This window comes from Pan troglodytes, chromosome 1 (assembly GCF_028858775.2).
Source record: "Pan troglodytes isolate AG18354 chromosome 1, NHGRI_mPanTro3-v2.0_pri, whole genome shotgun sequence".
Classification (NCBI taxonomy): domain Eukaryota; kingdom Metazoa; phylum Chordata; class Mammalia; order Primates; family Hominidae; genus Pan; species Pan troglodytes.
Genome location: NC_072398.2, coordinates 97,993,847 through 98,020,605, shown reverse-complemented (window position 1 = coordinate 98,020,605; position 26,759 = coordinate 97,993,847). Strand labels below are relative to the sequence as shown.

At 45.9% G+C, this 26,759-nt stretch overlaps 1 protein-coding gene across 12 annotated transcripts in view; it reads left to right on the top strand.

Annotated features, from left to right (window-relative positions):
• Positions 1–3,154: 3,154 nt before the first annotated feature.
• The window catches only part of PIP5K1A (phosphatidylinositol-4-phosphate 5-kinase type 1 alpha), a 50,911-nt gene continuing 27,306 nt past the window's right edge, over positions 3,155–26,759 (top strand). For 5 of the 12 annotated variants that reach the window (XM_009430366.5, XM_063785352.1, XM_016959592.4 and 2 more), the window contains exons 1-2: positions 3,504–3,731; positions 20,619–20,657. In XM_009430366.5, the coding sequence (XP_009428641.1) occupies positions 3,647–3,731; positions 20,619–20,657 (124 nt within the window). In that variant the 5' untranslated portion in view covers positions 3,504–3,646. Of the gene's footprint in view, positions 3,732–18,147; positions 18,202–20,618; positions 20,658–26,759 lie in introns of those variants that run through there. The other 7 variants (XM_009430373.5, XM_009430384.5, XM_054655765.2 and 4 more) reach the window with 7 other exon arrangements.

The following is a 26,759-nucleotide window of genomic DNA, read 5'->3' as shown; positions in this document are numbered from 1 at the left end:
TGTATTGGTGAACTCCCTTTTCTGTTTCCTTGGGGGCACTAAGCCAACATGTCCTGCTCTGCCCCTGTTTCCACACCCTGCCACGTCACCACAGTTCTACTATGCTAGGAATGTTACTGGGGAGGAGTGGTTCCATGACTCAGAGGACACCCCAGGTACTGAGTGGGAGTGGGGGCGCCCCAGGGACTGAGTGGGAGTTGGTGAAATTAAAAATAAAAATAGTACTTGATGAAAATAAAAATTAAAAATATAAAAAATTAGCTGGGCGTGGTGGTGCATGCCTGTAGTCCCAGCTACTTGGGAGGCTGAGGCAGGAGAATCGCTTGAACCCGGGAGGTGGAGGTTGCAGTAAGCCAAGCGCCACTGCACTCCAGCCTGGGTGACAGAGCCAGACTCTGTCTCAAAAATAAAATAAAATGGAATTCACAGATTAGCTCACAGGGAGAAGATTCCTCTGTTTGACTGCGTTGGTCATTCTGGGATTTATTAGTCTGTTTCCAATTTTAAAATCAGAAACAGCTTTACATCAACACCAGCCGAATTTTTTTTTTTTTTTTTTTTTTTTTTTTGAGACGGAGTCTCGCTCTGTCGCCCAGGCTGCAGTGCAGTGGCACGATCTCGGCTCAGTGCAAGCTCCGCCTCCCAGGTTCATGCCATTCTCCTGGCTCAGCCTCCCGAGTAGCTGGGGCTACTACAGGCGCCGGCCAACTCACCCGGCTAATTTTTTGTATTTTTAGTAAAGACGGGGGTTTCACCGTGTTAGCCAGGATGGTCTCGATCTCCTGACCTCGTGATCCGCCCGCCTCGGCCTCCCAAAGTGCTGGGATTACAGGCGTGAGCCACCGCGTCCGGCTACACCATCCGATTTCTAAAGTAACTCAGGAAATGGTAGCAACCCTATGCCTTTTCGGAAAACAAGGATAATTTATTCAACAAATATTTATTTATTGAATACCTATGAGCCAAATCCTGTGCTCAGTGTGCCCCTCACTAGTTCCTGTCCTGTTTAGTTGAGTGGAGGGTATAGGTACAGGGAATTATAAAATACTTCAACACAACAAAATTCCACTGCTGTGGAATTACAAACAAGATTTTGTCTACTTTCGGTGCCCAAAGGAAGACGAATAATCCAGCAGGTGGCAGCAGGGAAACAATTATTTTAGATCTTCATAAGGGAGGAGTAGAAGGCTGCCGTAAATGCATGGGGATTTTTTTTTTTTTTTTTTTTTTTTTTTTTGAGTTGGAGTTTCGCTCTTGTTGCCCAGGCTGGAGTGCAAAGGCGCCATCTCGGCTCACCGAAACGTCTGCCTCCCAGGTTCAATCAATTCTCCTGCCTCAACCTCCGGGGTAGCGAGTAGCTGGGATTACAGGAATGCTCCACTACGCCTGGGTAATTTTGTATTTTTAGTAGAGACGGCGTTTCTCCATGTTGGTCAGGCTGGTCTTGAACTCCCGACCTCAGGTGATCCGCCCGCCTCGGCCTCCCAAAGTGCTGGGCTTACAGGCGTGAGCCACTGCACCCGGCCTTTTTTTTTTTTGAGACTGAGTTTCGCTCTCGTTGCCCAGGCTGGAGTGCAATGGCGCGATCTCGGCTCACTGCAACCTCTGCCTCCTGGGTTCAAGCGATTCTCCTGCCTCAGCCTCCCGAGTAGCAGGGATTACAGGCACCCGCCACCACGCCCAGCTAATTTTTTGTATTTTTAGTAGAGACGCGGTTTCACTATGTTGGCCAGGCTTGTCTCGTACTCCTGAGCTCAGATGATCCACCCACCTCGGCCTCCCAAAGTGCTGGAAATTCAGGCGTGAGCCACCGCGCCCGGCCTGCATGGGGATATTCTATGGATGTTCGGGTCCTAGGTTACTTTATGAGGACCCACAAGACATCTGGAAAGAGGATAACCAGGTCATTCTGGGGGTTACAAAACCTGTTTGTTTTTTTTTTTTTTTTTTGAGACAGTTTCGCTCTGTCGTCCAGGCTAGAGTGGAGTGGCGCGATCTCCGCTCACTGCAAGCTCCGCCTCCCAGGTTCATGCCATTCTCCTGCCCCAGCCTCCCGAGTAGCCTGGGACTACAGGCGCCCGCCACCACGCCCGGCTAATTTTTTGTATTTTTAGTAGAGACGGGGTTTCACTGTGTTAGCCAGGATGGTCTCGATCTCCTGGCCTCGTGATCCACCCGCCTCGGCCTCCCGGAGTGCTGGGATTACAGGCGTGAGCCACCGCGCCCGGCCACAAAACCTGTTTTAATGGAGTTATTTCATGGGCCATGAATTTGAGAGGATCTATCTGACCGACTCTTACCCCGAATGTTTTACCATTCCTCTTTATTTATTCATTCCATAGATAATTATGGAGCCCCTACTATGTACGAAGTCACGGGAGGAGCTGGAGATACAAGAGTGAACCAAACACAGTCCTTGCTCCCCAGAAGTTTTACAGTTTGCTCAGAGAGACTGGTCTTCCCACCAGGGTTCATAGCCTACGGGGTACTTTGTTAAAAACGAGCAGTTACTACGAAGACTACAATGGGAGAAATTTTTCTGTGTATCTCCATGCCCTTTGGAGCACAGATAATTGACAGTTGGAGGCTAAAGGGGTTGGGTCGCGGGAAGGTTGTGATAAGTCCCTGATAGCCTCCCGTGCCCTTTTTTGACAGGTCTTCACTGATTCATGCATCAAATATTTACTGAACTCCGTCACTGTGCAGTGCCTAGCTTTGTGCTTGAGGCAAACAAAACACAGATCTATTTCGAATGCCATTCCGAGGAAGGTAAGACATGCACGCACGTTTAATCAAATAGTAAACAAGAGTAGTAAAACAGGAAAAAGACTAAGAAGAGTTCTTGGTGGTATTAAATGTTTTGTGATATTCGACACCTTAACGTCTCTGACTCGACACCAGTACTCCCGCAGAGAGTTCTTTCCTGGGTTAGGAATTTCAGAGGACTTGGCGGACCGACTCTTGTCCCGAGTTCAGATCACTCGACCCAGTCCTAGCAAAGAACTGAACCTAAGAGGACCTGCCGAGCCACCGTAGAGACTGTCGGCCAACCCGCGCGCGCACATCTTCCACCCGTGGACTCGTCAGGGCGTGAGGACCCACCTCACGTGACCATTAGCAGCCTCCCGATTGGTTTTGCTCCTTTTCTCTCCCCAATGAGTGGGCTGATGCCCCGAGAAGGTCGGGCGCATGCGCAGTGCTCGGATTTTGCTTGGCTACCCGGAGTGAAGCGGCCAGGTTGGGCGATTAACAGGCCGTGGTTAGGGCGGACGGAGAAGGGGCGTTCGCTCTTCTGGGACTTTTCATGCCTCGTATTTTTTTCAGATGTGGCTTGGTCTGGGCGCAACGTCCCAGCAGCCAGCTTAAGCTTACTCTTCTGTGAAAGGGGAAAGTATCCCCTGTGGAAAGCGGTTAAACTTGTGGAGGGGGTGCGGGACGTGAGTTCTTCCCCATGCCAGGCGAATGGTGTGGCCTTGAGCTGGTCCAGGAGCCGGCTCGACGTGTCTGAGGGAGGCCCCGGAGGGGGCGGGGAGGTGGCCCACAGAACGCGGGTTCTGTAAAGAGACGTTGGGAAGATTCGATTCCGAGAAGAGGAAGAACCGGATTGAAAGAGAGCCAGGCCGCTGAGGGGGAGGGGGCTGCCAAGATGGCGTCGGCCTCCTCCGGGCCGTCGTCTTCGGTCGGTTTTTCATCCTTTGATCCCGCGGTCCCTTCCTGTACCTCGTCCTCAGGTAAGCCCGGCAGGGCGTGGGTAGGGAGCTGGTGAGGAATATGCGATGGGAGGAAGAGCGAGACCTAAGAGGGTACCTGTAGCTGGGAATGTCCTACGTGTTACCGGTAAGTGGGCGCGAGCTGGGCTTTCAAATAGGGATTTATGAGCGGGCAGGAGTTTGAGGAAAGGGTAAGTTTGATTAAGAAGTTGTCGAAAACTTTGGTTGTCTTTGAGGAGGACGGATGGAGATTGAAGGTGGGGGTAGGGTGGCCGGGCGCGGTGGCTCACGCCTGTAATTTCAGCACTTTGGGAGGCCTTGGCGGGCGGATCATTTGAGGTCAGAAGTTCGAGACGAGCCTGGCCAACATAGTGAAACCTCGTCCCTACTAAAAATACAAAAATTATCCGGACAGTAGTGGCGTGCGTCTGTAATCCCAGCTACTCGGGAGGCTGAGGCAGGAGAATCCCTTGAGCCTGGGAGGCAGAGCTTGCGGTGAGCCGAGATTGGGCCACTGCTCTCCAGTCTGGGCGAGAGAGTGAGACCCTGTCTCAAAAAAAAAAAAAAAAAAAAAAAAGAAGTTGCGGTAGGAAACAAGAGAAACGGAAGGGAGTAGAGGATCTAAGAAAGTAAATGGAGGCCTAAGAAGTAGAGAGAACTACTTAGTGTGAGAGGCAGGTGGAATCTAAGTTGATTGTGGGCTAATTGGATGAAAATGTTGAAGAGAAGCCATGGGGCTTAAAAGATATCGAAAAGTTATTGGACGCTTTCGATTTCTGGAGAGGTAGGGAATCGTGAATTTTGTTGGGTGGGTGGGAGTTGTTGAAGCCATCTTTTCCCTCAGATACTCCCCCCTAATGTGTCACCCCTTCTCACTTCGCACCCCCACCCTTAGGGCCGCACAGGCACACAGACACACATACATACTTTCTCAGACTAATTCCTTTGGTGATTCCCAACTCTAAACTGCCCAACTTTGGGAAGGAATGGAAATTTTGAAGAGAGTCTAAGGAATGTAGGAAATTAAGGTCAAAGACCTTAAAAACAGATGAGAAAGATGGAATGGAGTCTTGAATTGCAGTAGAGACTGCGAGAAGTGATGTTTTGGAAATTAGGCCTGAGAAGAAGAAAGATGGGTGGGGGGGTGACTGTAAGTGTTGTGGGGGAGTATTGCATAATAGAAAAATGGACTGGAAGAATGCTTAGGCTGTATCAGGAGATTGGAATTTGGAGAATGGAGCCAGGTTAATGTAGAGAGCTCAGCGTATTAATAGTTAAAAACGAATGAAGATTGAGGGAGGGCTGAGGAGGCTCACAAGAAAAGCAGTAGATTGTGTGTAGGAGAGAAAGTGTGTGTATGTGTGTCGGGTGGGGGGGCGGGAGGTGAGTCAGAAACTGAGCGCTTCCATCAGAAGTGTCTGGTGTTTCACAGTAACTGCTGCTTCTACACTTGAATAGACGCTGCCAGATGTTGGATGCTTTGCTTGAGATTTTGGTATTTCCTCAGGCCTGGTGTTGCGTTTTTGCTGTTTAGAATTTGCTGAATAGGGTTCCTTCCACCTTTCACATTCCAGCTCAGATGCTGGAATATCTAGTCACACATATCTTCTTAATAAGCTGCAGTTTTATTTATTTTTAATAAATCTCTATTTTTAGTTTGTTGAGAGGGGATTTTTTACCTTTCCTATAAAAGTATTAGGGGACCAGAACAACTCATGCTGCATTATAAGCATGAAATAGGATAAAGTAAAAGTGACAAGGTATTTATTTATTTATTTATTTATTTTTGAGACGGAGTCTCGCTCTGTCGCCCAGGTTGGAGTGCAGTGGGGCCATCTCGGCTCACTGCAAGCTCCGCCTCCCGGGTTCACGCCATTCTTTTGCCTCAGCCTCCCGAGTAGCTGGGACTACAGGCGCCCACCACCACGCCTGGCTAATTTTGTTTTTTGTATTTTTAGTAGAGACGGGGTTTCACCGTGTTAGCCAGGATGGTCTCGATCTCCTGACCCTGTGATCCGCCCGCCTTGGCTTCCCAAAGTGCTGGGATTATAGGCGTGAGCCACCGTGCCCCACCTGGGTTTTTATTTTTAATAGAGTAGCTCCTTAATTTGAAACCTGCTTCCCCTCTAATCCCCAACCCAGAAAGAAGAAGGGTTGTGTATGGTCCATAAACAAACTTCTCAACTATTAAGTCAGGTGTTTGCTTTGTACTCTTTGGTATTTTTGTAGGTCTTTATGTTTTCTGTCAGATCCTCTCACTAACAGTTAATAATACAGATTGTATAAATGTTTTTGTGGTTTTTTTTTTGAGACAGAGTATCATTCTGTCACCCAGGCTGGAGTGCAGTGGTGCCATCTTGGCTTACTGCAACCTCTGCCTCCCAGCTTCGAATGAGTCTCCTGACTCAGTCTCCCAAGTAGCTGGGAATACAGGCATGTGCCATCATGCCTGGCTATTTTATTTTTTTGTGTTTTTAGTAGTGATGGGGTTTCATCATGTCAGCCAGACTAGTCTTGAACTCCTGACCTTAAGTAATCCGCCCACTTCGGCCTCCAAAAATGCTGGGATTACAGGCATATCGCAAGGTCAGGAGTTCGAGACCAGCCTGGCCAACATGGTGAAACCCCATCTCTACTAAAAAATACAAAAAAATTAGCCAGGCATGTTGGCGCAGGCCTGTAATCCCAGCTACTTAGGAGGCTGAGTCAGGAGAATTGCTTGAACCCGGGAGGCAGAGGTTGCAGTGAGCCGAGATCACGCCACTGCACTCCAGCCTGGGTGACAGAGCAAGACTCTGTCTCAAAACAAAAAAAAGGTGGCAAAAAGTGGCTAAATTTCAAGCTCTTGATGGACTATGGAAAGATTATAATGGCCTCCACCAAATCCAAACATGGTAATTGCTCCAATAGCAAAAGTAGTTAAACATCTCTTAGAGCTTATGGTTTGCTTTACTCTGTGTATTTCATTTGTCAACAGTGTAAAAGCTGACAGCTTAATGGTGAAACTATCTTTAATATTGGCAGGGAACAAACTCTCCTAAATAACCTCTCCTTCCCAATTTAAATGCCAGAAGATTTGGAGTGCCTAGAAGTTGTGAGTGGCTGATCAAAAACTGTCAATATGTCCTTGGCTATGACATTTTTGTTTTATATCCATTTTCAGCATTGTCAGAGAACATTGTCCTTTAGGATTTCAGAGTTTCACCAAAACTTAAGTGGAGTTCAGCTAAACAGCTAAGAACAGTAAATGGTTTTAGGGTGGTTGACACGCACACTTCTTGAATTTCTACAGGGCCAGCCTTCTAGCCTTTAACAATTCAGGAAATCATAAACCATCACTTGTTCCTGCCAACTTTCTAATTCCTCTGGTACCATGCGGACAAAGAAACACTCTCTTCCAATCGCAAATAAAATCTTTTTTCTCTTTTTTTAGGTGGACTCTTGCTCTTGTCACCCAGGCTGGAGTGCAGTGGGGTGATCTTGGCTCATTGCAGCCTCAGCCTCCCGGGTTCAAGCGAGTTGCCTGCTCAGCCTCCCAAGTAACAGATTACAGGCACCTGCCACCACATCTGACTAATTTTTGTATTTTAGTAGAGACAGGGTTTCACCATGTTGGCCAGGCTGGTCTCAAACTCCTGACCTCAGGTGATCCACCCATCTCGGGCTCCCATAGTGCTGGGATTACAGGCGTGAGCCACCATGCCCTGCCAGTAAAGTCTTTTTTTTTTTTTGAGAGGGAGTCTCTCTCTGTCGCCCAGGCTGGAGTGCAGTGGAGCAATCTTGGCTCACTGCAGCCTCAGCCTCTAGAGTTCAAGCGATTCTCCTGCTTCAGCTTCCCAAGTAACTGAGATTACAGGCACCTGCCACGTCTGGCTAATTTTTGTATTTTAGTAGAGATCGGATTTCACCATGTTAGTCAGGCTGGTCTCGAACTCCTGACCTCAGGTGATCCTCTCGCCTCAGCCTTGCAAAGTGCTGAGGTACATACAGGCTTTAGCCGCCGCCGCTGGCCTTACTTTTTGCCCTTTTTACCACCATGAGGAGAGTAAAGAATTTCTGTCTTGGAGGCTTGATTTGAAGTTAGTGGTTGGGTTAGAAGGGATAGGATACTAAGGTGTACACTGCTCCTATGAAATAAGAATTGTGGAGTAAAATCATGTGTGACTTCCTCAAGGAAAAGCACTTGAGGCTGGGTACAGTGGCTCACACCTATATTCCCAGCACTTTGGGAGGCCAAGGCAGGCGGATCACCTGAGGTCAGGAGTTTGAGACCAGCCTGGCCAAAATGGTGAAACCCTGTCTCTACTAAAAATACAAAAATTAGCCGGGTGTGGTGGCAGGCACCTGTAATCCCAGCTACTCAGGAGGCTGAGGCAGGAGAATTGCTTGAACCCGGGGGACAGAGGTTGCAATGAGTCAAGATCACACCATTGCATTCCAGCCTGGGGGACAAGAGTGAAACTCCATCTCAAAAAAAAAAAGGCCAGGAGCAGTAGCTCACGCCTGTAATCCCAGCACTTTGGGAGGCCGAGGTGGGCGGATCACAAGCTCAAGAGATGGAGACCATCCTAGCCAACGTGGACCCCATCTCTACTAAAAATACAAAAATTAGCTAGTCATGGTGGCACACTCCTGTAGTCCCAGCTACTCGGAAGGCTGAGGCAAGAGAATTGCTGGAACCCAGGAGGCGCAGGTTGCAGTGAGCTGAGATCACGCCACTATACTCCATCCTGGAGACAGAGTGAGACTCTATCTCAAAAAAAAAAAAAAAAGAAAAAAGAAAAGCACTTAAACCCTAGATAATCATAAGCTGTGCAGTTCCTTTTGCTTCAGACTAGAACATTTTTAAAATGGTCATCGCTCACCTATATGATTTTATCATGTGCACAAATGATTTAGACATAACTTTACAGCTGCTTACCTGACTTTTTCTCCCCCTTAACTGCTCAGGGAGATCCAGAGGATACAGTATTGGAGCATTTTTGCTTGGGACTTTTATAGTAGGGACAGCCTCATCAGTCTGTGATTCTGATTGCTTTGTTCTTCCCAGCAGAGCCCTACTTGTAACCTGCAGTAATCTGTTAACTCCAGTAGTAGGGATTATTGTTGATATATATATATATTTTTTTGAGATGGAGTTTCGCTCTTGTTGCCCTGGTTGGAGTGCAATGGCGCGATCTCGGCTCACTGTAACCTCTGCCTCTGGGGTTCGAGTGATTCTCCTGCCTCTGCCTCCTGAGTAGGTGGGATTACAGGCACCCGCCAACACGCCCGGCTAATTTTTGTATTTTTAGTAGAGACGGGGTTTCGCCATGTTGGCCAGGCTAGTCTCAAACTCCTGATCTCAGGTGATCTGCCCACTTCAGCCTCCCAAAGTGCTGGGATTACAGGTGTGAGCCGCCACGCCCGGCCTGTTGATGTTTTTTTGATCTGTGTTCTTTTGTGTACAGTGTAAGCCCTTTGTAGGCTGATTTCTTTCCCAATTCTTCCTCTTAGTGAAAAGTAAAGCAGTTTAGATCATGTTGAATGAGAAACTGAAATTTAGAAATGTAAACATAGAATACAATGTCAGAATATCACCAGGTGCCATTTTGGTTGATATTTTATAAGTAGGGAGATATTTTTCTGTTTACTCTCCATAGGGATTTTGACACTCTCCACCCACCCCTTTTTCCTTTTGTCACCTTGGTATATTCTGCCAGAAAACTGACATCAGAATGTCATTGCTTCTGATCGATTTATTTCTGCCATGACACTCAAGCCCATTGTCAGTTATAATTAACTAGTCTAATAGGTATCCAGTTTCTGATATTAATTGATAATGTGTACTTACACATTAGCGTTGAGTATCAAAATAGTACGTTTTGCTTGTTAATGTCTGTGGGCTTTTTAAGGTTAATTTAAACCTCTTCTGATTAATACCTTTGCTCAAATATGTGCTACCTAATAGCTATTAAATATTTTATTAGCCTGTTTTTCTTTGATAATAAAGTGGAAACTATAGCCTGTGAAGTGAACAACAGAGATAATACCAGGCCAGCTAGCAAACTGGGGAGAGGGAAGGTGGTAATTTTATCCTTTAAATTGTTCTCTCCTAGAATGTTATTTATTATTTTTTTGAGACAGAGTCTTGCTCTGTCGCCCAGGCTACAGACCAGTGTAGTGCAGTGGTGCGATCTTGGCTCACTGCAGCCCTTGCCTCCCAGGTTCAAGCGATTCTCCTGCCTCAGCCTCCTAGGTCACTAGGATCACAGGCGTGCGCCACCACGCCCAGATAATTTTTGTATTTTTAGTAGAGGCGGGGTTTTCCCATGTTGGCCAGGCTGGCCTTGAACTCCTGGCCTCAAGCGATCCTCCTGCCTTGGCCTCCCAAAGTTCTGAGATTACAGGCGTGAGCTACTGCCCGGCCTCTCTCCTAGAATTTTGGAGCATTCTTACTTGACGTAAAGAAGGGAACAAGAGCCGGGCATGGTGACTCACACCTGTAATGCCAGCACTTTGGGAGGCCAAGGCAGGTGGATCACCTGAGGTCAGGAGTTCCAGACCAGCCTGGCGAAACCCTGTCTCTACAAAAAATACAAAAATTAGTCAGACGTGGTGGCGTGCTCGTGTAATCCCAGCTACTAGGGAGGCTGAGTCAAGAGAATCACTTGAACCCAGGAGGCGGAGGTTGCAGTGAGCTTAGAGTGCACTACTGCACTCCAGCCAGGGCAACAGAGCAAGACTCCGTCTCAAAAAAAAGAAAAGGGAACAAGAAAACTGAAGTTAATCAGTTTATTTTTCTTTCTTCTTTTTACTGGGTTTCCTTGATCAAGGACAAAAGTGTACTTCAAGAATATACTCTTTCCTGATGGCCAGGTAGAAAGGGAATCTTTGTTTTTCTGTGCTCCATACCCAGCCCAGAGAGACTGAATGAAACACCGATGGTGTTTCCTAGAGGAAACCCTAAGAAGCCCGTTTCCCCTATTGCACCTCACTTCTCTGCCCTTTCCCATCTAAATAGAGAATTTAATTTCGACATATGTTTATCCTGTTTTGTTCATATCTCCTACAAGCTTTTATTCTTTTACTGTTTTCTATTTGAAGTGAACTTTTTTCCCTCAACCCCTCCATCTTTTTAAACTGTCTCCATTTTTCTTTATTCTCCTGTGAAATTTCAGTCTGTTTATTTGTAATGGTTGTATTCAGTATGTATTAATTTACAAATATCTAATTCCTGGAAAATCTCTCTTGTTGGAATCTGAGGAAGACATTGGCAAAAAGAGAGGAAGGTAGGTCTGTTGTAGGGAGTTCAGCATATTCTTATTATTTACCTTGTATACTTAACTGAGCAATATGGAAGTAATCCAGAATAAGCTGTCCGAAAAGATTAGAGATATTGGTTGGGGGTGGGCAAAGGGGAGGTGAGCAAAGGAAGTTGGCGAGAGGGAATGAGAAGAGGGTTTTTTGTTCTTGTTTGTTTGTTTTTAGGATATTTAATTAGAGTATATTAATACTTTTTTTGTTTTGTTTTGTTTTTTGAGGCGGAGTTTCACTCTTTTGCCCAGGCTGGAGTGCAGTGGTGGGATCTCAGCTCTCTGCAACCTCCACCTCCCGGGTTGAAGCGATTCACCAGCCTCAGCCTCCCAAGAAGCTGGGACTACAGGCACGTGCCACCACATCCGGCTAATTTTTGTACTTTCAGTAGAGACAGGGTTTCACCATGCTGGCCAGGCTGGTCTCTAACCCCTGACCTCAGGTGATCTGCCCACCTCAGCCTCCCGAAGTGCTGGGATTATAGGCGTGAGCCACCTTCCCGGCTATTTTTGTATTTTTAGTAGAGACGGGGTTTCGCCATGTTCGCCAGGCTGGTCTCGAACTTCTGACCTCAGGCGACCCTCACTGCAACCTTCGCCTGCTGGGTTCAAGCGATTCTCCTGTCTTAGCCTCACTAGTAGCTGGGATTACAGGTACACACCAACATGCCCAGCTAATTTTTGTATTTTTAGTAGAGATGAGGTTTCACCATGTTGGCCAGGCTGATCTTGAACTCCTGACCTCAAGTGATCTGCCCGCCTTGTCCTCCCAAAGTGCTGGGATTACAGGCGTGAGCCACCGCACCTGGTCTGAAATATGTTCATTTTAATCCAGCAGAATTCATTGCTGTTTCAAGATAGAACCAGATTTGGAAATAAAATTGGAAGGTGGCTATATGCCAAAAATTTCAAGTGCCTCTTGGCCATGGGTAGCTTATTCAGGAAACCCAAGTCTTTTAAGGAAGGACTTGGATTTTTTTCTTAATTTCAAAGAACGTTTTTGTGCCAAGGGATACATATTTGAGGTCTGAGAACCATGAAACTTGTTTGTAGGATTAGAAGCAAAAGTTGACTAGAGGGAAATGTAGAGTTATTTTAATTTAACTCCCTCATTTTCCAAATTAGGAAACTGAGGTAAAGATGTTGCATGAAGGCTGTATGTTACCAAGATTAATCTTTTTTTTTTTTTGAGATAGAGTCTCGCTCTGTCCCTCAGGCTGGAGTGCAGTGGCGTGATCTCGGCTCACTGCGACCTCTGTCTTCCGGGTTCAAGTGATTCTGCTTCCTCAGCCTCCCGAGTAGCTGGGATTACAGGCGCACGCCACCACGCCTGGCTAATTTTTGTATTTTTAGCAGAGTCAGGGTTTCACCATGCTGGCCAGGCTGGTCTCGAACAGCTGACCTCGTGATCTGCCTGCATCGGCCTCCCAAAATGCTGGGATGATTACGGGCATGAGGCACCACACCTGGCCATCAAGATTAATCTTAATAAATATGTTGCTCCTTCTTTTTTTTTTTTGAGATAGAGTTTCACTCTTGCTGCCCAGTCTGGAGTGCAGTGGTGCGATCTTGGCTCACTGCATCCTCCTCCTCCTGAGTTCAAGTGACTCCCCTGCTTCCCTAGTAGCTGGGATTACAGGCACATGCCACCACGCCTGGCTAATTTTTGTATTTTTAGTAGAAATGGGGTTTCTCCATGTTGGGTCAGGCTGTTCTGGAACTCCTAACTTCAGCTGATCCACCTGCCTTGGCCTCCCAAAGTGCTGGGATTACAGGTGTGAGCCACCGGGCCCAGCTGGCTCATTCTTTGATATACTGCTTTTAATTGGCTATTAGCTGAGGTGACCCCAGGACTGGTAGATCAAATTGCTTTCAAGCTTTTGTTTCTAGGGACATCCTTGCACTTCTGACTGTTTCCTAGAAGAGCGTTAGGAAAAATTTACACCAGCTAAGAAACAAAATTTAGCTTTTCTCTGAGATGTGGCTTGGTTTTCTTTTCTTTTTTTTTTTTTTTGGAGATGGAGTCTCACTCTGTCGCCTAGGCTGGAGTGCAGTGGTGCAATCTTGGGTCACTGCAAGCTCCACTTCCCGCTTTCAAGCGATTCCCCTGCCTCAGCCTCTTGAGTATCTGGGATTACAGGCGCACACCACCACGCCCAGCTAATTTTTGTATTTTTAGTAGAGACGGGGTTTCACCATGTTGGTCAGGCTGGTCTTGAACTCCTGACTTTGGCATCCACCTGCCTCAGCCTCCCAAAGTGCTGGGATTACAAGTGTGAGCCACTGCATCCGGCCGTGGCTTGGTTTTCTTAATTGGCTTGATCCAGTCATTATTAAGGATGTTGTAATGGTACGCTTTTTTTTTTTTTTTTTTTTTTTTTTTTTTTTTTTTTTTGAGACGGAGTCTTGCTCTGTTGCCCAGGCTGGGGTGCAGTGGCGCAGTCTCGGCTCACTGCAAGCTCCGCCTCCTGGGTTCACGCCATTCTCTTGCCTCAGCCTCCCGAGTAGCTGGGACTACAGGCGCCTGCTACCACGCCTGGCTAACTTTTTGTATTTTTTTGGTGGGGGGGTTTCACCGTGTTAACCAGGATGGTCTCGATCTTCTGACCTGGTGATCTGCCTGCCGCGGCCTCCCAAGGTGCTGGGATTACAGGCGTGAGCCACTGCGCCTGGCCGCTTTTTTTTTTTTGAACACACTTCCTTAGAGCTATGTGTTCAGCAGTACTTCTCAGGAGGCAGGTTGACATTTCAAGAGTATTTTCAGTTGAAGAACAATTTGTGTCTCCCACCTGCAGGCGTATAGAGTGTCTTTCAGTATTCCAAATTAACTAGGACCAGTGAGATTGCCTCAGATAATCCAGCAAATAACTGGGTAGATTTTGTTTTTGTTCTATTATATTGTAAGGGATCTTGCTTTTTTCTTTCCCCCGCCCAAGACAGAGTCTTGCTCTGTCGCCCAGGCTGGAGTGCAGTGGCACGATGCCATCTCACTGCAACCTCCGCCTCCTGGGTTCAAGCAATTCTGCCTTAGCCTTTCTAGTAGCTAGGATTACAGGCGCGTGCCACCATGCCTGGCTAATTTTTTTTTTTTTTTTTTTTTTGAGATGGAGTTTTGCTCTTGTCGCCCAGGCTGGAGTGCAATGGCATGATCTCTGCTCACCGCAACCTCTGCCTCCCGGGTTCAAGCAATTCTCCTGTCTCAGCCTCCTGAGTAGCTGGGATTACAGGTATGCGCCACCATACCTGGCTAATATTGTATTTTTGGTAGAGACGGGGTTTCTCCATGTTGGTCAGGCTGGTCTCGAACTCCTGACCTCAGGTGATCCGCCCACCTCAGCCTCCCAAAGTGCTGGGATTACAGGTGTGAGCCACCGTGCCCCGCCTGTATTTTTAGTAGAGACAGGGTTTCACCATGTTGGCCAGGCTGGTCTTGAACTCCTAATCCTAACCTCGTGATCTGCCCACCTCAGCCTTCCAAAATGCTGGAGTTACAGGCGTGAGTCACCGCGACTAGCCTGCATTTTTTTTTTCTTTTTTCTGAGATGGAGTCTTGCTCTGTTGCCCAGGCTGATTGATGTGCAGTGGTGCAATCTTAGCTCACTGCAATCTCTGCCTCCTGGGTTCAAGAGATTCTTGTGCCTCTGCCTCTCGAGTAGCTGGGATTATAGGTGCCCGCCACCGTGTCTGGCTAATTTTTGTATTTTCAGTAGAGACGGGGTTTTGCCATGTTAGCCAGGTTGGTCTCGAACTCCTGACCTCAGGTGATCTGCCTGCTTCCGCCTCCCAAAGTGCTGGGATTACAGGTGTGAGCCACTGCGCCCGCCCTCCCCGGCCCCCCCACTTTTTTTTTTTCTTGAGACTGGATCTCACTCTGTCATCCAGGGTGGTGTGCAATGAATGGCATGATGATAGCTCACTGTAGCCTCAAACTCCTGGGCTGAAGTGATCCTCCCACCTCAGCCTACTCAGGATTACAGGCATGGGCCACCACACTGCTGTTTTTTTTTTTTTTTCTTAAGTAGAGACAGTCTCATCATATTGCTCAGTCGATCTCAAACTCCTGGCCTAAAGCGATCCTCCTGTCTCAGCCTCTCAAAGTGCTGGAATTACAGGCATGAGCCACCCTGCTTGGTGTGGCTCTCCATCTTTATCAACCAAAAGTCCACTGAGAGTTAGCATTTTAATTCCAAAAAAGCTGCTTATCTCTTTGTGCTCTATGTAGGAACTATTGACATACATATATATTTTTTGAGATGGAGTCTCGCTCTGTTGCCCAGGCTGGAGTGTAGTGGCATGATCTGGGCTCACTGCAGCCTCCCATCTCCTGGGTTCAAGTGATTCTTCTGCCTCAGCCTCCCGAGTAGTCGGGATTACAGGTGTGCGCCACCATGCCCGGCTAATTTTTTTGTATTTTTAGTAGAGACGGGTTTTGCCATGTTGACCAGGCTGGTTTTGATCTCCTGACCTCAGGTGATCTACCTGCCTCAGCCTCCCAGAGTGCTGGGATTACAGTCATGAGCCATTGTGCCCGGGCTTATTGACATATTTATGTAGTAGTGTTGGTAGGCAATTAAATTGGACCTCAGGGATTGTTTCCCTATGACCTGTTTGGGCAAAACTCCAGTTGTCTGAGGAATGCATATCTGGCTAGCCTTTAGTGTCCCCAAATTATATGTTTATTTCAAACATTAGAGTCAGTCACACACTGCTTCTTGGTTTCTCATCAGTAGATGATGTCATTGCATCTCTGACAGAAATGCTTCTGCTCTGAAAGTGCAGGGAGAGGCTGTGCTATTAAGGCCAACTCTGTTTTGTTCTACACACTAGAGTGAGGAGAACTCATTTCAGAACTATTTGGGCACAGTGGTTTCCACCTGTAGTCCCAGCACTTTGGGGGGCTGAGGCGGGCAGATTGCTTGAGCTCAGGAGTTTGAAACCAGCCTGGGTAACATAGTGAAACCCTGTCTCTACAAAAAATATAAAAATTAGTTGGGCATGGTGATGTGTGCCTGTAGTCCCAGCTACTCTGGAGTCTGAGGGGAGAATCACTTGAACCTGAGAGGTTGAGGCTGCAGTAAGCTGTGTTCCTGCCACTGCCCTCCAGCCTGGGTGACAGAGTGAGACCTTGTCTCAGGACCAAAAAACTTAAAAGATATTTTGTTGGCCAGGTGTGGTGGCTCATGCCTGTAATCCCAGCACTTTGGGAGGCTGAGGCGGGCAGATCACAAGGTCAGGAGATCGAGACCATCCTGGCTAACATGGTGAAACCCCGTCTCTACTAAAAATACAAAAAATTAGCCGGGCGTTGTGGCGGGCGCGTGTAGTCCCAGCTACTCCCAGCTGCTCGGGAGGCTGAGGCAGGAGAATGGCATGAACCCGGGAGGCGGAGCTTGCAGTGAGCCAAGATCGCGCCACTGCACTCCAGCCTGGGCGACAGAGCGAGAGTCTGTCTCAAAAAAGAAAAAAAAAGGCCGGGTGCGGTGGCTCACGCCTGTAATCCCAGCACTTTGGGAGAACGAGGCGGGCGGATCACGAGGTCAGGAGATCGAGACCATCCTGGCTAACGTGGTGAAACCCTGTCTCTACTAAAAACAAACAAACAAACAAAAATTAGCTGGGTGTGGTGGCAGGCGCCTGTAGTCCTAGCTATTCGGGAGGCTGAGGTAGGAGAATGGCGTGAATCCGCAAGGCAGAGCTTGCAGTGAGCCAAGATCACGCCACTGCACTCCATCCTGGGTGACAGTGTGAGACTCCGTCTCAAAAAAAAAAAAAAGATATTTTGTTTACATTATCTCTTTAAGTTATCTCTTAAACATCTTTGTGGCTGGTGAGGTAGCTTATCGCCTGTAATCCCAGTACTTCGGGAGGCCAAAGTGGGTGGATCAGTTGAAGCCAGGAGTTCGAAACCATCTTAAAGTTCAGCTCATTTCTCATTCTGAAGTTTCCTTTTTTCACACTTCTCAGATTATACTGATGGATTTTCACTTCCTTTACATTTTCTCCTTCCTCTCAATAGTGAATATTAGTCTCCAGTGGCTGGGTAGTAGCAAGTAAATTTATGAAGAATCATAGTTGTGTTTGCCAAGTGACTGGAAATCAGCTTCCCCAGTACCTCTTCACCACAAACACAATTAAAGGTGGGGCCAAGGATCAAAATGGAATGCTTCCTTAGGACTGGTACAGAGTTACTCAGAAAAATTTTCTGTGACATGGTGTGATGATTCGACTTTGCCTTTTTTTTTTTTTGAGATGGAGTCTCGCTCTGTCGCCAGGCTGGAGTACAGTGGCATGATCTCTGCTTACTGCAATCTCTGCCTCCCGGGTTCAAGCCATTCTCCTGCCTCAGCTTCTCGAGTAGCTGGGACTACAGGCGCACGCCACCACGCCTAGCCAATTTCTGTATTTTTAGTAGAGACGGGGTTTTACCATGTTGGCCAGGATGGTCTTGATCTCTTGACCTCGTGATCTGCCTGCCTCGGCCTCACAGAGTGCTGGGATTATACGCGTGAGCCACTGTGCCTGGCTGACTTTGCCTTTTTTTTTTTTTTCTTTTTTTTGAGACAGAGTCTCGCTCTGTCGCCCAGGCTGGAGTGCAGTGGCGTGATCTCGGCTCACTGCAAAGTTCGCCTCCTGGGTTCATGCCATTCTCCTGCCTCAGCCTCTGGAGTAGCTGGGACTACAGGCGCCCGCCACCACGCCCGGCTATTTTATTTTTTATTTTTAGTAGAGACGGGGTTTCACTGTGTTAGCCAGGATGGTCTCGATCTGACCTTGTGATTCCCCCGCCTTGGCCTCCCAAAGTGCTGGGATTACAGGTGTGAGCAACCGCGCCCGGCCTGCCTTTTTTTAAAAAATAAAATTTGTATTTTTTTGGGGTACTGCTCCTTGTGGAGCAGGGCTACCTTATAGGCAGTGTGTCCAGAGTAGGCCTGACATTGTATTTAGCAAAAATTGACTGGGTTGTTTTCACTTTGGCATTTGACTTGACTGGTTCTGCTGTTCTGGAATTATTTTAGTAACATTAATGATTTCCTAGCTTATTTTCATAATTTAGAAGCTAGTTCTTTAATATTTTTGAAGTCTTGGCATCCAGGAATTATGCTGAAGTTGGGTATCCCTGTTTTATAGGAGAGTGTTGATTTCTGAGGGGTATGGTTCCCTTTTTAAGAGAGAATCTCTTATATGTGCTGATACAGGTATGTTTCAGGTTTTATAGTCATCTGAAAGTAATATGTAGTTGAGAAAGAGGGTATGAGAACATAAGACTTATACTTATTTTTAGCTTAGGATCGTCAGCAGCATTTCTGGCATTTTCTTTTCATATTTTTTCTTGTTCCTTATCTTTGCAATAGCATAACGTGGTTGTAATGAGCTTGAGTTAATGTGTGTGTGGGGAGTGTGGTGGTTTGTATGTGTGGGACTGTTGAGTAGTGGTTTACTGGGAAAAATGGGTTATTAAGCAAAGAAAATGACAGTAAAGCCATTCCTTTTCTTTAAGTGTTAAATTATGTAACATACACATTAAAATATTTGTATAGTTTATATAGGTAAGGAAAAATAGAAATTTAAAGTTACAAAATAAGCCTACTCCCACTATCAGGAAATGGTCATCTTTTAACATTTTGGTATATAATCTTGTGCATCTTTTCTATGTGTATAAGTTCATGTGAATTTATAGATAAAGTTTTTATAAAAAATTGTATTATATAATTTTTTGACCTTTTTCCACTCAATATATTGACATCCATAAATATACATAAAAATAATGGTTATATAGTGTTCGATTTTATGACTGCGCCATGATGTATATTATCAGTTCCCTATTGTTCACTTAGATTCTTTCCAATAATGGGATCTATGCAATTATAGTTATATATACACTGCTGTAATCCTTGTATATCCTTGTAATGTATAACCTTGTATATACATCTTTGTTTGCTTCACTAAGATAACTTAGTACTTCTTGGTCAGATTGTACATAATGATTTTTAAGGCTTTTTGCTTTGTTTTTTTCTGTTTTTTGGTTTTGATTTTTGTTTTTGTTTTTGTTTTTGTTTTGAGATAGAGTTTCGCTCTGTTGCCCAGGCTGGATTTCAGTGACCCCATCTCGGCTCACTGCTGCCTCTGCCACCCATTATCAAGCGATTCTCGTGCCTCAGCATCCCTAGTAGCTGGGATTACAGGTGATCGCCACCATGTCCAGCTAATTTTTGTGTTTTTAGTAGAGACGGGGTTTTGCCATGTTGGTCAGGCTGGTCTCGAACTCCTGACCTCAAGTGATCCGCTTGCCTCAGCCTCCCAAAGGGCTGGGATTACAGGCGTGAGCCACAGCACCCGGCCGGCTTTTTGCAAGTTAGTACCAAATTGCCCTCAAGGAGCGGAAGAGCCTCAAACAAAATCTACCTTGTGACTGTCGCCCAGGTTGGAGCGCAATGGTGTGATCTTGGCTCACTGCAACCTCTGCCTCTTGGGCTCAAGTCATCCTCCCACCTCAGCCTTCTGAGTAGCTGGGACTACAGGCTTGCGCCACCACACCTGGCTAAATTTTTGTATTTTTAGTGGAGACCAGTTTTCACCATGTTGCCCAGGCTGGTCTCGAACTCCTGGCCTCAAGTGATCCACCTGATTTAGCCTCCCAAAGTGCTGGGATTACAGGCATGAGCCACCATGCCCAGCCTGTGCATTCTTTTTTTTTTTTTTTTTGAGATGGAGTTTTGCTCTCGTTGCCCAGGCTGGAGTGCAATGGCGTGATCTCAGCTCACTGTATCCTCCGCCTCCCGGGTTCAAGCGATTCTCCTGCCTCAGCCTCCCGAGTAGCTGGGATTACAGGCAGGCGCCACCACGCCATGCTAATTGTTTTTTTTTGTATTTTTAGTAAAGACGGGGTTTCTCCATGTTGGTCATGTTGGTCTCGAGCTCTCGACCTCAGGTGATCCTCCCGCCTTGGCCTCCCAAAGTGTTGGGATTACAGGCGTGAGCCACCGCACCCGGCCTTTTTTTTTTTGAAAAGGCGTCTCATTGTGTCATCCAGCCTGGAGTGCAAAAGCAATCTTGGCTCACTTCAAGCTCTGCCTCCTGGGTTCAAGCGATTCTCCTGCCTCAGCCTCCTGAGAAGCTGGGATTACAGGTGCCTGCCACTGCGCCGGCTAATTTTTGTATTTTTAGTAGAGACGGGTTTTCACCATGTTGGCCAGGAGGCTGGTCTTGTGAACTCTTGACCTCAGGTGATCACGCCTCCCAAAGTGCTGGGATTACAAGTTTGAGCCTCTGCGCCCGGCATTCTTTTTTAAAAGATAAAAAAGTCTGGCTGCAGAGGAACCTTATACCTGAAATGTTTTGCTGTCTGAATTCACTCCAGAGTGAAATGACTTGAAGTACAAGTTTTGTGACTGCTCCTAGAATTTTTGTGTCAGAGGCTTCTCCTTCTGCCATTTTTTGAACATTTACCTAGAATTACAAAAAAATCATTCTACATTTCACAGTATGGTGCTAGGAATCTGACCAGGTCCAGTTCATAATTTTAAACTTTAGAGTTTTAAAAACGTGTGCTTATCATGCTGTAAGCAAATGGGACCCCAGGAGTAAGGGGTAACTTTCTGTTTTTCCTCATTAGGTTTCAACTTTCTGTGCTGTGGGGTCAGTCGTAAGAGAGGTAGATCTGATGTGTATCTGTGCTAAAGAAGCATGAGCTCCTTACAGTAACTAGCAGCCAATTCCTCTTCCCCATAACAGTTGCAGACTTCTAATCCCAGCACCTTGGGAGGCCGAGGCGGGCGGATCACGAGGTCAGGAGATCGAGACCATCCTGGCTAACACAGTGAAACCCCGTCTCTACTAAAAATACAAAAAAATTAGCTGGGCATGGTGGCGGGTGCCTGTAGTCCCAGCTACTCGGGAGGCTGAGACAGGAGAATGGCGTGAACCCGGGAGGCAGAGCTTGCAGTGAGCCGAGATCGTGCCACTGCACTCCAGCCTGGGCAACAGAGCAAGACTCTGTCTCAAAAAAAAAAAAAAAAAAAAACCAGTTGCAGACTTCTTGGAGTGGTAGTTCATGGTCTTCTTCTAAGAAGGCTGTGGATGCCTTAAAAGCATTATTTGACGCTGGCTCCCATATCTCACCGCCCTCTCCAAAAAATATGTTACGCTAACATAGAAGTATCTTTTCTCAGAATTCTTCAGTATATTATGAATCAGTGACTACCTTTTCTCTCCCTTGAAATTTTCCTGTAACTTAATGTTCATTTCCTTTTGTTTCAGTAAACCAGTCTCAACTCTTTTCCTTTTCTCTTTCTGTTGTACCTCTCATTTCCCCGACCCTTCCTGTCCTGTAGATGGCATTTCATAATTCACATTGATAATAATTGCTAGAATTTATAGGCATTTATTGTAGATTAAGTAGAGCATTTATTATAGATTAAGCCTATACGTAACTTGTTGAATTCTCATAACAACCTTAGGAAGTACATGTTGTTACTTCCACATTTTATAGATAAGGTAGCCAGTCTGCTCTAGAGAAATTTTAACCAACCTACCCAAGGTTACCTACTTAGTAAACATTTTTTTTTGAGACAACGTTTTGCTTTGTCACCCAGGCTAGAGTGCAGTGCTGTGATCTCAGCTTACTGCAACATCTGCCTCCTGGGTTCAAGCAATTCTCGTGCCTTAGCCTCCAGAGTAGCTGTGACTACAGGTGCGTGCCACTACACCCAGCTAATTTTTGTATTTTTAGTAGAGACAGGGTTTTTCCACGTTGGCCAGGCTGGTCTTGAACTCTTGGCCTCAAGTGACCCACCCACTAGGCCTCCCAAAGTGCTGGGATTACAGGCTTGAGCCATTGTGCCCAGCTGTAAATGTTAAATCTAGTATTCAAACCTAGCAAACCTAGGTGTTCTGATTTCTTTTTCTGTTTTTGGTTTTGTTTTCCCTGGGATATAGATTTTCAGGTGTTCTGATTTCAGAGCCTGCATTCCTACTCACTGCTGCTGCTCCCCTCACTAATTTGAAATTCTGTGTGTGAACTAACTTTACTTAAAACCGGGTTAAATGTTTGTTGTTACTGTCTGAACCAAGAGTCCTTGGGGTGAAGGAGAGAGTAGTACAGAAGGAAACTTCTCCTTCTGACTTTAGCCTTCCTAAATCAACAAAATTCTGAGCTCCTTTGTGTACAGTAGGTGGAATTGTTCATTTTTTCAGAAGCATTTTAATTTTATTAATGTATTAATTTATTTATGTATTTTGAGACAGGGTCTTGTTCTGTCACCCAAGCTGGAGTGCAGTGGCATGATCATAGCTCACTGCAGCATTGACCTCCCAGGCCCAAGCCATCTTCCCACCTCAGCCTCACAAGTAGCTGGGACTACAGACACCACCATGTCTGGCTAATTGTTTTTTCTTTCTCTTTTTCTTTTCTTTTTTTTTTTAAATTTTTTATTTTTGAGATGGAGTCTTGCTCTGTTGCCCAGGCTGGAGTGCAGTGTTACGATCTTAGCTCACTGCAACCTCCACCTCCTGGGTTCAAGCGATTCTCCTGCCTCAGACTCGCAAGTAGCTGGATTACAGGCACATGCCACCACGTCCAGCTAATTTTTGTATTTATAGAGATGAGGTTTCACCATGTTGGCCAGGCTGGTCTTGAATTCCTGGCCTCAGGTGATCCACTGCCCACCTTGGCCTCCCCCAAGTGGTGGGATTGCAGGCGTGAGCCACTGTGCCTGGCAGTGTTAAAATTGTTAATGTCTTGTTACAAAGACAAAAAGGTATTTTCTATGCTAGTGAGGACCTTAACGTCTGTAAAACTGTGAAACTGCGCTTTCAAGTATCAGACTTGAAAGTTTCTGCTCCTCTAGAATACTGGCATTGCCTAATTCAGAACAAAGGTAATCTCCCTAAAAGAAAGGTACTTTCATATTCTTTTTGCAAATGATGTTGATGAGTGTTGCTAGAGGAACAGTGTTGTTAATTTCCTTGAGAGGACCTGAAGGAGGACAACTGTACTCTTAATCCTATCAGTGAAAATGAAACATTTCCTTGTCTCAAGGAAAAAGGGGGTACCTTGAGGGAAGAATATATGTCTTCATATTGTCCATTAGCAAATCTGAGATTTATTTAGTTTGTTAGAGCATTCTAGTTCCATTGGTGCTTTCTTGTTCCAGCTGCTTTCTAGGTGGCCAGGAAATTAAAAACCAAAGGTGAGGCCGGGCTCAGTGGCTCACGCCTGTAATCCCAGCACTTTGGGAGGCCAAGGCAAGTGGATCACAAGGTCAAGAGATCGAGACCATCCTGGCCAACATGGTGAAACCCCGTCTTGACTGAAAATACAAAAATTAGCTGGGTGTGGTGGCGTGCACCTGTAGTCCCAGCTGCTTGAAGGCTGAGGCAGGAGAATCGCTTGAACCTGGGAGGTGGAGGTTGCAGTGAGCTGAGATCACGCTACTGCACTCCAGCCTGGCAACAGAGTGAGACTCTGTCTCAAAAAAAAAAAAAAAAAAAAAAAAGGCCAGAGATTATTCAGAAGAAAGTATTGAATTAGGGATCATGAATTGAATGTGGGCTCTAGTTTTGCCTCTGTCACTGCCTATGCTTTGATTTTGAGCCCATTCCTTAACCTCTTCTTCTGTGTTCTTATAATAAAAGGGATTAGACTAAAAATTAGACTAAAAATCTCTTTCTGAATGATTTTTTTTCTAATATAAGTGGTTTATTGATTTGTAATAAATGGTTTTAGCTTGAAAATTGGAAAGTAGGCTGGGCACAATGGCTCACGCCTATAATCCCAGCACTTTGGGAGGATGAGGTGGGCAGATCACTTGAGGTCAGGAGTTCCAGACCAGGCTGGCCAACATGGTGAAACCCCGTCTGTACTAAAAATACAAAAATTAGCCAGGTGTGGTGGTGCACACCCGTAATCCTGGCTACTCGGGAGGCTGAGACAGGAGAATCAGTTGAGCCCAGGAGGCAGAGGTTGCAGTGAGCCGACATTGTGCCACTGCACTCCAGCCTGGGCGACAGAGCAAGACTCTCGTCTCAAAAAAAAAAAAAAAAAAGAAGAGGGCTGGCCCGGTGGCTCATGCCTATAATCCCAGCACTTTGGGAGGCTGAGGCGGGCGGGTCACCTGCAGTCAGGAGTTCGAGACCAGCCTGACCAACATGGTGAAACCCCATCTCTACAAAAAATTAAAAAAAAAAAAAATTAGCTGGGTGTTGTGGTGCGTGCCTGTAATCCCAGCTACTCGGGAGGCTGAGGCAGGAGAATCTCTTGAACCCGGGAGGTGGAGGTTGCGGTGAGCCGAGATTGCACCATTGCCCTCCAGCCTGGGCGACAAGAGTGAAACTCCATCTAAAAAAAAAGAAAGAAAACTGGAAAGTAGGCCTTGTGCGGTGGCTCATGCTTCTCATCCCCGTACTTTGGGAGGCTGAGGTGGAAGGATCGCTTGAGCCCAGGCATTCAAGACCAGCTTGGGGAACATGGCTAAACCCTGTCTTTACATATTCTTTCCTTTTTTTTTTTTTGCCGAGATGGGGTCTCCCTATGTTGCTCAAGCTGGTCTCGAACTCCTGGGCTCAATTAATCTTCCCATCTTGGCCTCCCAAAGTACTGGGATTATAGATGTGAGCCACTGTGCTCAATGCCTGTCTCTGTTTTTATTTATTTATTTATTTTTGAGACAGAGTGTTGCTCTGTTGCCCAGGCTGGAGTGCAGTGGCGCGATCTCGGCTCACTGCAATCTCTGTCTCCCAGGTTCAAGAGATTCTCCTGCCTCAGTCTCCCGAGTAGCTGGGATTACAGGTGGTGTCATCATGCTTGGCTACTTTTTTGTATTTTTAGTAGAGACGGGGTTTCACCTTGCTAGCCAGGATGATCTCGATCTCCTGACCCTGTGATATGCCCACCTTGGCCTCCCCAAGTGCTGGGATTACAGGCATGAGCCACCACACCCGGCTTGCCTGTCTCTATTTTAAAAAAGCCAACTCAGATCAAGAATTTTGATTATCCAGACTTGTTTTATTTTCTTCTGTGGTATTTTTTTCCTTTACTTACATTATAAAATTTCTCAGATGCACGTGAAGTAGAGAGAAATAGTATAATGAACCTCCATATACTTACCACCTAGCTTTTTTTTTTTTTAAGACAGGGTTTCACTCTTTCGCCCAGGCAGGAGTGCGATGGTGCGATCTCAGCTTACTGCAACCTCTGCTCCCCGGGTTCAACCGATTCTCCTGCCTCAGCCTCCAGGTATTTGGGATTACAGGCGCCCGCCACCTTGCCCAGCTAATTTTTGTGTTTTTAGTAGAGATGGGGTTTCGCCATGTTGGCAAGGCTGGTCTCGAACTCCTGACCTCACGTGATCCACCTGCCTTGGCCTTCCAAAGTGCTGGGATTACAGGCATGAGCCACTTTACCTGGCCTATCACCTAGCTTTGATAACAGCATTTTGCCAATCTTGCATCTATACTTCTCCATTTTTCTACCTCTACCTCCCTGGAATATTTTAAAGCAAGCCCAGTCCTCATGGGATTTCACTCCTAAATACTTAAGAATGTATTAATACACTCAGGGAATCTTTTAGAGGTGAGGATGGGAGAGTATAATATAACTACAGTGGTATTGTCACATCTATAAAATTAATAATTGTTTAACTTTGCTTCTCAAGGCTCTTTTCTCAGAAATGTCTTTTTATGGTTTCTTTTTTTCTAATCAGCACCCAAACAGGTTTCACATATTCCATTTGGTTATTTCTCTCTTAAATCCTTAATTAAAATAGTTTCCAAACCCTGTATTGTTTTTTGAGGGCTAAATGAGATATATTTGTAGGCTTCCAAAGTGTTTATACAACCATAAGTTGTTTGGTCATAGGAGAGAAATAACCTTTCTAAAAATATATCAGCATTGCAGTTTAGTGTTAATAACATTAAAGAGAAATGAGAGAATGTAGAGATGCCTGAGTGATGGAGAAAAAAGCAGGAATAATTTGGCATTAAACTAAGGCTGAGATGTATTAAAATTGAGCCAGTATGGAGAAGCTGGCCTAGGACCTTCTCTGTAGCATTTATAGCCAAGCAATTAACCTGTATACCCACCCTTGGGTAATAGGTTCTCCTCTCTTATAGTACATGCCACACTTCCAAGTGTAGACTGATGATAATGAAGACATTGGAATAATGCCCTTTGAGAGTTTTGCCTTAGATTGGGAAATGCAGGTCTCAAGATTCTCAGACAAAATATTTTCCTCTAGGGAAGAGTACATTTTAATGTTGTTTCCCTGCCCAAAAAGATAATGATATATATAAATCATGGGTATGGATTACAAAACGATAATGTATTCCTACAGTATTTTTCACAAAGACACTAGAAAACATTTTCTGTTGAACAGTATTCTGGTTTTATCCATAGGGATGAATCTCATTCTCTTTAAAAATTGTCTGGCTAACAGCCAGGTGCAGTGGTGCAGGCTGATAGTCCCAGTGACTCAGGAGGCTGAGGTAGGAGGATAACTTGAATCCAGGAGTTTGAGACCAGCCTGGGCAACATAGTGAGACCTCATATCTACAAAAAAGAATAATAGCAAAAAAAGCAAAATCAGCTGGGCATGGTGGTACACACCTGCAGTCCCAACTACTCAGGTGGCTGAGGTGGGAGCATCATTTGAGCCTGGGAGGAAGGGGCTGCAGTGAGCAGAGATTGCACCACTGCACTCCAGCTAGGGTGACATTGTGAGACCGTGTCTCAAAGGGAAAAAAAATTACATATATTTTT